This window comes from Nelumbo nucifera, chromosome 2 (genome assembly GCF_055504915.1).
Source record: "Nelumbo nucifera cultivar China Antique chromosome 2, China Antique-T2T, whole genome shotgun sequence".
Lineage (NCBI taxonomy): Eukaryota > Viridiplantae > Streptophyta > Magnoliopsida > Proteales > Nelumbonaceae > Nelumbo > Nelumbo nucifera.
Window position 1 is genome coordinate 46,007,710 of NC_142650.1, and position 12,265 is coordinate 46,019,974.

Here is a 12,265-nt window from a genome sequence, read left to right on the forward strand (position 1 = left end):
ATTAATAGCCCCCTTCCATAAATCGCATCCTATCCGTGAAATTAGTATCAATTCACGGTTAGGATTCTGTACGGTGAGACTACAAAATTCTAATATGGACTCATCAGTCATTCTCCTAATTTTTAATTCCCGAATCCGAATTCGGATTTGCTATTCACACCAACCTCGCATCACATTGCAACCGTGCATTGGGCACATCTCTTCATGACTAACAAGTAACAACATATAAATATAGGAGATGATCCCGCTGTGCGACTGCAACTGCTGTGACTTGTGAGGGTGGCGTTGGAAGCCGCGTTGGTTCTATAGTGGACCGTTGTGAGCAGCAAATCCGAATTCCCCAGAATCCCTTTTGTCAATTGTCATTAATTTCGTCACGTACACGATTGGGCATTGGGCCTCATCGGTTCGGGGACTGATACGAGGGGTTAGCTTCTATGCTTATATTATGATCCCTTATTTATAAAAACCGTTGCTCCCAATATTCTTTCTTCGATATTCTCATCATATAGCCCCCTCTGTAAACCACATCCAGCTTGCAAATTTAGCATCAATCTACGGGCAGAATTCATCTGACTTGTACGATGGGTCAGATTTCTGAGGTGGATTATAAAAACCCCTTTTATCTAAACCTAGTCCGAGTTCCGCAGTTGCAATTTGCAAAGTCCAAAATGTCAGATATTTTATTCAGCTGTATGTCAGATTGTTAGATACTTATATCAATCCACGTGTCATTTATCAGACGCCTATAGTTTGGCGTAGTTGGGATCCCAATCCCAATATACTTCCAACATGATCCGTGTCCCCACATCTCATACACGGTGGGTAGTCGTAAATCGTAATCTTACGGTGATGCGTACCGTTTACTCTCTCTTGGGTCTCTTGGGAAGGGAAGTTGGGATGGTATGAATCATATGATCCTCATCTGCTCGGACGTTGTTGTGCTTTCCAATTCAGTCAGTGAAAGAAGTTGGGATGGTACCGTTTACTCACATCGTTTGAACAGCCTCTCCCAACCTTGAGAATATCTCTCCACGTGAAAGAAGCACATAATTATGGAGATATTCCTAAGGCTGTAAAGATTGTTCCATTTAATCGAGAAAGTGTATGTGCTTGTACTTCTCGATAACAACGACGAAAACACCAAGCACTGAATATCTCTGATTTGTCCATCTCTTCTCTTCGATTCTTCCGTCCTCCTCTTCCGAAACTTGCGTAAGCTCCGGCTTCTATCACCATGACTATTGTTTCTTCATCTCAGAACCAAGGTGCGCATCTCACCACTCGAATTATTCAGCTTTTTTTCTTTTTCTTTTTCTTTTTCTGTTCTTCTTCTATTATCAACAGAAACACAGAGAGCTTGTCAGCTTTTGCTTTCAAAGCAAAGGCCTTTTCTTGGAACCTCTGTTTCGATGAATTTTGATTTTTCGTTCCATTCATAAACTGATTGATTTAACAGAGCAAGTTAACGAGCTTTGTATTTCGTAACCGTATCCATTTCAAGTTAGTGAGTCAAGGAGCTTTTATTGATTAATGGATAACATGTTTGATTTTTATGATTCACACCGTTAATTGAAGGTGTATGAAAGACGTGATACCTGAGGTTCCAAGAAGTTAATTCATTTGCTATGGGAACCTTGGTACTTTCCTGTGTTTAGGAAGGCATCTTTGATGAAAATGGGATTTTTCCAATCAGATCGGAGGCTGAACGCTCCGTTGTTATTAACTGAAAAGCTTCAATCCTCCATGTTCTATCTGCTAGCCGGCATCAATTAAGAGAAGATCCAGAAAAGAAAAGGAAAAAGAAGAAAAAAACTTTCTTAAAATGCTAATTCAATTACACCAGTCCCTTGTGTTGAGTCAAGTTATAATTCTTTTATGGCAAAGGATTCCTCCTAACTTTACCTAATATACAAATAGTGAATACAGGGATGCTTTGAAATTGAAGTTACGACCTTTTGTCATTAAGAATAGTTAATTCTCATCAAGTTTGCGACAAATTTGTCTTTTTGTATGGGTAAAGAGATATGCCTAATTAAACCCTTGAAATAGGATGTGTATCATTACGGTTTTTCATTATCAGTATTTTAATGCAAAGTTTTCTTGTTTTGAATTCCTTTTTTTTGTCATATACGTGATTCTGTTCTGATTTGCTTCTTATAGTTATTAGCTTCTAATCTTTTAGCGCTGCTTGTGGCTACCTATGGCATTAAACATTCTGGTTTTTCCTGCAGCTTAATTAAATAGAATTGTTCCTTTTTTGGATAGGTGAAACTGTGAAGAATTACAAGAGTTCATATTTTGGATTACCAGCGTTGGATGTTTCTGTTGCATTCCCGCAGGCAACTCCAGCATCGATCTTTCCCCCCTGTGGTAAGATTAATGCTCATCAGTTATAAATGCTAATGTAGTGTTGTTGTAGGAGAAAAAATTGAAGAGAAATCACCGAACTGGTTAACCAGGGTTAAATTCCATTTTTCTAGAAATTTATTATTCTTAGAGAAAATAAAAAAAAAAATACAATATATATTTACTTTGAAAGTTAGATCCTATTTTATAAGGTTTAGTTCCTTTGACAGCCCTGTCATCTCAAGTTGGTACTTCTGTTATCAGAGAGCAAATTAATATTTCATATTTGTAGCTTCGGACTATTACCAGTTTGATGATTTGTTGAATCCCGAGGAGCAGGCCCTCCGTAGAAAAGTTAGGGAGGTTATGGAAAATGATATAGCTCCAATAATGACTAAGGTATTGCTTCATTCCCCCCGCCCCCCCCCCCCCCCCCCCCCCCCCCCCCCAATTTTTTAAATGTTTGAATTCTTCTATCGTACTATTTCATTTTTGTTGTTGTTCTTTTATTATTGTCGTTGCTGTCGTTAATAAATTCTAACCACAATTCTTAGGACTTACTTTTAGATATTAAGCTATAAAGACTTTCCTGTTATCCTGTGCGTGAGAATTTCAATAAAACTTTATCTTATCTCCCATATTTGGTCTTCAGTACTGGGAGAAGGCAGAGTTTCCATTTCATGTCATACCAAAGCTGGGTTCTCTAGGTATTGGTGGTAGCACAATTAAGGTATTTCAAGTCCATTGCATTCCTGGTTTTTTAGTTCAAAATTTGTGGATATATTTCTTAATTGTTATTGGTAATTAGGGCTATGGGTGCCCAGGCCTCTCCATTACTGGAAGTGCTATTGCTGCAGCAGAAGTTGCCCGGGTTGATGCAAGCTGTTCTACTTTTATTTTAGTGCATTCTTGTTTGGGGATGCTTACAATTGGTAAAGTCTTGCCATTGGTGGTTGTTTTTGTTGTTGTTTTCCTTGATGTACAAATATCAGAAATTCAGAAAGTTTATAAGCTGGTAAGAAAAACGTGATTTTATATAATATGTCCCAACATCAACAATAGGACTTTGTGGGTCAGAGGAACAAAAGCAGAGATATCTTCCTTCATTGGCACAGTTACATACTGTAGCCTGTTGGGTAAGCTGATCTTATTTAATGCAATATATAGATGTTGACAACAGGAAGTTATTTGTTTATTTGTTTTAAGTACTTAATCAGTTTATCCCCACCTTAGGGTTTGACAGAGCCTGGCATTGGAAGTGATGCAAGTTCTTTGAAAACAACAGCAACAAAGGTATTTATCTCCACCTTTTCTTTTTTTTTTTTTTCTCTTCTTCAAGTGTGATTTATGACTTTATAATCCTGTTTCTATTCAATTCAATATTCAAAACTGTTAATATCTTCCATGTTCTCCCCACAATTGAGAGGAACAGGTGTCTCGGGGATGGGTACTTGATGGCCAAAAGCGATGGATTGGAAACAGTACTTTTGCAGATGTGTTGGTTATTTTTGCTCGGAACACAAACACAAATCAGATAAATGGGTAAATAAATAGTTCTTCAAATTAATAGTGAGGAATTTTAGCATATAGATCACTAGAACAAACAGATGCTACCAGTAATCCACCTGTCCCTTGGCATGACATCTGTAGCATTTTGATGATGCTCCGAGTTGAAGTCAACAAGAATTGGCACTAGCACTCATAAAAGAGATATCAAAAGAAAGCACACATTTAAAAAAAAAAAGGACTTTTCACTTTGATAGTCTCATTTTATTGTACTTTTAAGTGGTTATGCATTTAAATATTATTTATTCCCATGTCACTGCCATGATTTTGGAGGTTTGCATGCCAGATACCTGAACACTTGGTATCATGCAACATACAAGGCAGCATTCTGGACAGTTAAATATTCCACTAAATGATCCACAGAATCTGTCAGTGATGTTTAGCCAATGCTTAGGAGAGGCCCCGTTGACACTTCAAGAGTGAGGTTTCTAAGATCTATGGTTTATCAATGCTTAGAAAGTCCTGACAGTGAGAATGGGGTTTCCACAGCTCAGTGCCCTAACCTATCTAAGGTAGTGCCTGAATCTGTGACTCTAGACATATAAGAAAATTTTCTTTTTTGGAGAAAGTTCATCTTCTAGTTCTCCATTCCGGTTTGTTTTCAGCAAAACTGTGATGCAATCCTGATCAATTTTATATTTCATGCTGCAATTGTGAATGGATATGGTCTCCAAGCCAAGTTGCTTTCCCAAGATGTATACTGTTCTGATTTCCAAGATGTGAACCACTGACAACATGAGAGAAGGAAAGGATAGACTCTGCAGGAACCTTAAAATAAAAGGGTTGCTGCATGCATAAATGTGCTTAAGTATATATATTAGGGACAATGGCAGAGCCAAGAATTTTCTTTTTGGGGGGCCAAGTTAAACGAGAATGTGAAATAGGGAGTAGAAGAGGTAGAGTTTCAATAGAAATGAGGTGGGAAGGTTTGGGTCTAATACGGATTTTTTTTAAAGAAATAAACTTTTTTTTTTTATTTTGGGAGTTGGAGTGTTAGAGTGTGATCCTTAACATTTCAGTTCAAGTTCTTGGAGGGGCCAAGGACTCACTTCACGTTTTTAATTAAGCCTCCACTTACTAGCTATATAAGTGATGGCTTTAACAAAAAGTTTGGGGGGCCAAGGACCACCCACCAATATACTTGGCTCCACCCCTGAATAGGGAAGAAAACAAGATAGAGTGAGACTTACTATAGCCTCTTCTATATTTGCATGGAATGTTCTCACTCTTGACTTCATGATGGTGCTTTCACACTCTCGATCTCATTTTGCAATTGGGAAAATTAAGTCTACAACACCCTGCACATGCACCATACCAATGGATATGATGTCTGTGGAAGATGATAGGATTCACAAAAATGGTGAAACAGGGAGCTGCAGGCTAACTAATGGGTCGTGTTCCAATTGCAGAGTACTTCTGTGCTATGTAATTTTCATGGTCTCATAATTAAATATTTGTGCACATATTAATGCTTAAAAGAATAGGATTCAGGAAAGTGAGATCTTGTACCATCACATTAATGAATATGTTCATTTATTTACAGTTTTAATTTGAGCTAATAGGGGTCATTGCTTGGTAAGTGGTAAAACCTCAGGCTAACAAGTTTGAGAATCTGAGTTGGAGTCTAAGAGAAGACACTTCATACAAGAAAATGCCACTGGTTTGGTTCATATCCAGTCTACCCCTCCCAAGACCTAGCTGGATTACTGGACCAACATTGGGCATTTGGCCCTTTTTATATTTCAATTAAGCTAGTCCGAATTTGTGGCCATTATGTTCAATATGCATTCTGATGCAGCCTTTTAGCCACTTCTTCATTGGTATTTGTATGCATGCACGTACATTCTTCTCCAATAGCTTTTACTGCTTTCAGGTTTATTGTCAAAAAGGATGCCCCTGGGCTAAGAGTTACTAAAATAGAAAACAAGATTGGTCTAAGGATTGTCCAAAATGGAGATATACTGTTAAAGAATGTTTTTGTCCCTGATGAGGACAGATTGCCTGGTGTCAATTCTTTCCAGGATACAAGCAAGGTATGCCCATCGTTCTCTTATTTTATTTTCTTTTCTAAGACTTAATATTGATTGATCATCTATGAGATATGGCATAACCTCGATATCCTTGCTGTTGCGTTTATAAAATTTTTTCCTTTTCTGACAAAAAAAGAAAGTTTTAAAGCAGGGTGGTTGAAAAGGTTGAAGTTGAGGTTTGCAAAAATTAGGTTTGTTTTTTCTAGGAGGGGAAAAGTTTGTCAGAAAAATGTTCTTGGAATTAGAGGAGAAAGGAAGAAGTAAAAGTTCTTGATCCTAATCTAGAAGGTACAACAAGCAGTCTGAAGAAAGTTTAGTTGATAAGTAGAGGAGATGGGTGTCAGATTGGAGAAGGGTGAGGGAATGATTGTAGAGATAAGGAAGGCCAGTGGATTCTGTTGGCATGCTCTAAGTGCTATTTTTGTCTTTGGAAGTGGGTAATATTTGGTTGAAAGAGATGAGGGGGACTTTGATAGTAATTACAGGGGGTCCAGATGTGGAGTATGAATATGATGCCTTGGGGGTGTTAAGAGTGAGTATGGTGGAGTTTCAGTTTTTATCAAAAAGAAACAGACACTAAAAATCATCTAATTTCTTTTTCCTTTTAAGTTCTATAAATCTGATTCATGGAGAAATTGAGACAGGATCCCCTAAGATTTTCTGAAATTTCAATGCAATAAAACCTACAGGCAATAAGGATCTCAAAAAAAAGTGGTGATTATGGTCATAGTTTTGCTATAGTTATATGGTTTAACTTTATACAAGGGAAAACAACTTCTAATAGGACTTTTTCCCTTTGGCCCTAGCAGTCTTCATTAAATCCCCATTCCCACCGTGTACCTAGCTTCCCTGACCTGAAATTGCCTTGGCAGGGACGGGGAGTGAATTCCCCACCCCACCCCGCCCTGACCCCAGCCCTGATTATATATATCTATATATCTATATATTTAAAATATTTATATTTTAAAAATTCTCCTTTATTTTAAGTAAATCTATTTCCCAAAAAGTTATATTTTAAAAATTTTGGGGATTCAGGTCCCCAACGGGGAACCCATCTCCATTGGGGATCGGGGTCGGGACAAGGATTTGTTTCAAAGTCGGTGTCGGGGATGGGGAGTATAGTCCCCACCCGAACTCACCCCATTTCCATTCCTAAAGACACACAAAAAGTCCTGAAACTAATAGGATGTTAAAGCAACTCAAATATCCCCAATATAGTAATTCATGCCATACCTTGTTGGTTGGCTGTAAATTGGCCATAACTTACTTAATATATGTATATGACTGAAACTGTGAATTAGCAAATCTAGGGCTTGCTAGATAGGAAATGAAATAAACTTTCTAATGATGATAAAATCAAGCCAACTAAAGAGTTTCAGTACCTGAATCTTATTCCAATAATGATAGAGTTAAAGCAGTTTTTTTATCCAGCTGTTGGTTGAGGTCCAGGTGATTAAGTGATTTGCCTATCACTTTGAATATTATTTTCACTGCATGTCTAACATTTTTATATATTGTTCTGTTTTTTATTCCTAAATTTCCCCTGAATTTAGTTGCTCCTAACCACCAGAAAGTGAAAACAGGTTCTTGCTGTTTCAAGGGTTATGGTTGCCTGGCAACCAATTGGCATTTCAATGGGGGTCTATGATGCATGCCACAGGTACTACATGTTATGATTTTCTAGTAGTTCCTTGCTATATATTGATGCTTTGTTTTTTCAGGATGGCTTGCTAACATGTAAGAGACTGAAAATTAGGTATTTGAAAGAAAGGAAACAATTTGGAGTTCCATTGGCAGCATTCCAACTTAACCAAGAGAAACTTGTTCGTATGTTGGGTAATGTTCAAGCAATGTTACTGATTGGCTGGCGCCTGTGCAAGTTGTATGAGAAGGGAAAGATGACACCTGGCCATGCCAGTTTAGGAAAGGTAAAGTTGTTACCCCAAGGCAATGCATTTGGAGGTATTACTGATTGCAATACCAAGCAATGACTTGTTTTTGAATATTTAGGCATGGATTACGTTGAGAGCAAGGGAGACTGTTTCTCTTGGAAGAGAGTTACTTGGTGGCAATGGAATCTTGTCCGATTTTCTAGTTGGAAAGGTTTTTACAACTCCATGCTCTTTTCAGACTTATTCACTGATATCTTCACTGGATTTGTGCTCATATTACTAGTAGTGCAATATTTTCTGCTTATGCTTGCCATTTTTTCTAATTGTTGTTATGTTGGCGTAATGATAAAATCTTTGGCTGAAAAGCCTAAGAGCATGGATTCAAGGCTGTCTCAGCCACATTGTGTGAAAGAATGCCAAATGTTAGGTGCATAATCAGTCCACCCCTCCCAAGACCCCTGATAGCTTTATCGTGTTATACCTGCAAAAAAGGTTTAAAAAAATGCTATATGCATCAATGAAGAAAGGAGAGGAAAATATCCTTTCTAGACTCATTGTAAGTCTGAAGCATGTTCTCACCAGTCACACACATTATATGCAGAAAATGGAATCACCACCCATTTTTAGAAGTTCAAAGAGAAGCCAATCTTTTTGGGAAAACCTTCGGCAAAGAACAGGGGAAAGAAATAAAGAAAGCTGTCACTGCAGCATCAAAGCAAGTACAAAAAATTTATAGGCCAAGGGATATTAGGAATGAGGATGTAATCCAAGGGAAACTTTTAAACTTTTGACTAGAATATTGAAAATTTGTAACTAGTTCTGGCCTTTGGGCATGAAAATATAAAGCCCTTTTGTTCTATCACTGCAATTATATTTTACAGTTTAAGAAACTGATTCTTCCAAAGGATACGATCTATAAAAAAGATTCGGTACATATTTATTTATTATTATCAGGTTGATGTCCTAGAATTCCTGCTCGTAGAAATAGTTGTGACAGTCTCGACTAGAATTTTAGACTTGATAATTAGTCAGATCTTGTGTTTTTGACTTATGGTATGATGTCATGTTCTTTTTTTCAGGCATTCTGTGATTTGGAGCCCATTTACACGTATGAGGGCACTTATGACATCAACAGTTTGGTCACGGGGAGGGAAATCACTGGGATTGCGAGCTTCAAACCAGCTGAATTGAGTAAGCGCAGTCGCCTGTGATGGACTATGACCTACATGGACTCTGATCTCGTATTTGGTCTATTCTGGTAAAAATAAATGTAATGCAGTCAAAAGTTGTCATTAATTCTTCGATAACGTTGGCAGACAGAATAATAAGATGGAAATTGGAGATTTCCTCCAATCCTTTGCCATTTTGTATCATCATTTGTGTTCGTCCTGGGTGGTCAACGGAATTTTGCAGCTTTCTTCCTATATTTTCTACACAACGAAGGTAACCCATAATCCCCTAACCCTAGTGCGGGTGGGAATTGGATTCCACTTGGGATCTGCCACCCACTAGTTGTTCCCACATATCTGCCCACAAAACACCGCCACCATGTATTGGGAACATCTCCCCATGACAAGAGAGATATCCCCTTTCCCAGCCATAATATCTCGTGGGTAGTAGATCTGACGATCTCAAGTCTCCACTACGACCAGAACCAGTTGGAGACCCTTACCAACAAGCCAGTTGGTACATTTTTGAGCCTCTACTCTCTTTAAGTCAAAAAGGGAAAAAAGATCCATGTATTCATTAAAAAAAAATGTCAATGGATTGGACCAGCCTGACACATCCAACACAACCCAATTATATAGGGTCTGTCTGTATTATGTTTCTCAATTATAATTGGGTTGGAATCGATTTTTGTTCAAATTAATTATACATAACTGTATATATAATTATGGGTAAAATGTGGAAACTCTCCTCAAGTTTTTAATTATTGTTAAAACCTAGTTTGATAATTGCAATTACCTCCCCTTAACTTTATATTATTTAGTCACAAGTAGAACCTCTTTTGTTAGAATCATCTAAAAAGAGACAAAAATGTCTAAAATATCCATGCAGTTATTTTTTACCAAAATGTTTATTTTCCAAATTTCTATTCATTTGAATTACTAGCCCAAACCCTTCTAATCTTTTTTTCTGAAATTGATTTGTTTTTTCAAATCTGTCCCTTTCATATCAATGGCTTAGGCTCAGTTGGGAAAGAGTACAAATGCAAATATGTATAGTACAACTATAAGTACATACAAAATAATACAAAATATAAGATTTTGCACTTTGCATTTGTACTCCTTCCAGGCTCAGTTTGGAAAGAGTACAAATATATGCAAAATAATTCAAAATACAAGCTTTTACACTTTACATATTTAAGGCTCAGTTTGGAAGGAGTACAAATACAAATATACACAGTATAAATACATACAAAATAATACAAAATACAAGAATTTGCACTGGACATATTGCATTTATACTCCTTTCAAACTGAACCTAAGTAAAGCTACAATTTTAAATTCTCTCTTTTTGTTGTTATTTATAAAATTTGTATTATTTGTTCTATAAAAACCAACCTTAATAATAATTGCATTAATATTTTGAACATTTCCCTGCCTTTTTTTGTTAAAGGATTCTAATAAAAGGGATCTACCTACACCTGTGTCATTGAAGGTAATTGAAATTACCAAAGTTAAGGGGAGATTTAAACAATGGTTAGAAACTTGGGGTAGGTTTCAGAGATTTACCCCATAATTATATAATTATAAATATTGGCATATTACGATTTACAAAGGTGGCTCCGGTGATCTGCTTTAGAAATTAGAATTTACTTGTTGACTGAGTATACCCTGACCCAACTCAGAGTGAAAGTCATTACAATAGGCACGTTAATGGACGAAAGCATTAACATGTCTCGTTTAGAATATAGCTCATCTCTCTCTCTCTCTCTCATTAAAAAAAACTTGTTTCAAACAATGTTTGGCTGGATTAAGGAGCATATAAATATAATAAAAACCAACACCATAATAAATAATAGGAATAAGCTGATGATCGCCGAGAAGAAGCACTGGCACTGGCGGCAGGCCGGCAGCCAGCTAGTAGAACCGTGGAAACATAAAATAATATTTGTATGGGTGGATGGGTAGGTGGGTGGCAAAGGGAGGAGTGTGAGTATTGAGTAATGTCTCAGTTCTTCCGACCACCGCCGCCGCTGCCGCTGCCGCTACCTATTTTATTCCTAGGGTCGTGCTCGTGGCTCGCCGAAGGCTCTCCGTAATCGTCGATGTTGGTTTTCAGGTACCTCCTTCCTTCTGTCATCACCATCCCCACCCCATCATCTCCTGCAGAACAGAACCAGTTGGTTGTTTTTCATTAGCAATTATTTGTTTATGCATGAATGATGCATTAATTCTCAGAAGCCAGCAGGTCTATTGAAAAGTAAAATAAAACTACGTGCTCATGAACTATACATCTGAAATCTGAAGGAGAGGGAAAGGGAAAGGGGTTGCTCATGGACTACTGTTAATATGAGAGAGAGAGAGTGAGAGATGATCTTAGGTTAGGTGAAAGGAAAAGGAGCGTACGTACCAGCTGGCTGAACAAGAAGGACGGTGTTGCGGGCGGAGCACAATATTATCGCGAAACCCAAGCCAAAGAAGACGTACCACCACAGCCGAATTCCTACCGCCATCTCTCTCTCCGGAGGAGGATCTCTCGTCTCTTCCACCTTTCGCGTTGAACGATGAAAATGGACGACACAGCAAGATGAATGAATTTATTTATATATAATAGAAAATAGACAGTAGATTAGCAGGTAGGGCTGACACCTTGTGAAAACCTGGATTCCACTCCAGCCCAGAAAATAGAACCTCCATTTGTGGTCAACTCCGAGATGCCTGTCGTTTTTTCCCCTCTCCCAGTCTCCCTACACTTTCTAAGTTGTAGTACATCACTTTCTCAGATAAGTTTTTTTTTTTTTTTTTTCTGTACCTGGGGGATTTTCCATCAATCTGCATCTAGCTTATGTCCTTTCCTGTAGTAAATTAGAATCTTTACACAGCACTACAGAGAAACCATTATTCATTAGAGTGAAAATTAGGCATCAACCTCTCCCCCCGTCCTTGATTCTTAAACAAAAAAGAATGCCTATTAAGTCTATAATATCTAAAAAAACACATATTTATTGCTATCCAGTATCCACCACAGGGAAAGGGGAAAAAAGGCAGAGGGAGTGAAAAGCATTTTCTCTCCAAAACAACTTTCTCTCTACCCTCAAAAACCTTCCACTCATCGAATGACCTAGTGGGCCTTCCACTCCTAAACCAATGCTGACACCATGTGTTTCTAAATCTTTCCCACTATCAGTTGTTTGGATAACTTGGCCAGGTGTTTGATCGGCCTTCATTGATCATCACAGTGCGTAGTTCCCCAATTCTAATT

The 12,265-nt window shown here is 37.7% G+C and overlaps 1 protein-coding gene across 3 annotated transcripts; it reads left to right on the top strand.

Annotated features, from left to right (window-relative positions):
- The first annotated feature begins 938 nt into the window (after window positions 1-938).
- Window positions 939-9,210, top strand: LOC104602580 (acyl-coenzyme A oxidase 4, peroxisomal-like). Of its 3 annotated transcripts, none has more exons than XM_010266309.3 (13): window positions 939-1,268; window positions 2,269-2,373; window positions 2,642-2,748; window positions 3,002-3,079; window positions 3,158-3,281; window positions 3,412-3,485; window positions 3,583-3,642; window positions 3,782-3,891; window positions 5,789-5,948; window positions 7,529-7,605; window positions 7,702-7,873; window positions 7,956-8,048; window positions 8,917-9,210. In XM_010266309.3, exons 1-13 carry the CDS (start codon window positions 1,238-1,240, stop codon window positions 9,046-9,048), a joined length of 1,323 nt encoding a protein of 440 aa, XP_010264611.1. In that variant the 5' UTR covers window positions 939-1,237; the 3' UTR covers window positions 9,049-9,210. The 3 variants fall into 3 exon arrangements, with proteins under 3 accessions (XP_010264611.1, XP_088753505.1, XP_088753506.1); XM_088897379.1 differs by having other exon boundaries at window positions 942-1,268; window positions 2,689-2,748; XM_088897380.1 differs by having other exon boundaries at window positions 1,185-1,268; window positions 2,580-2,748.
- Window positions 9,211-12,265: the final 3,055 nt, after the last annotated feature.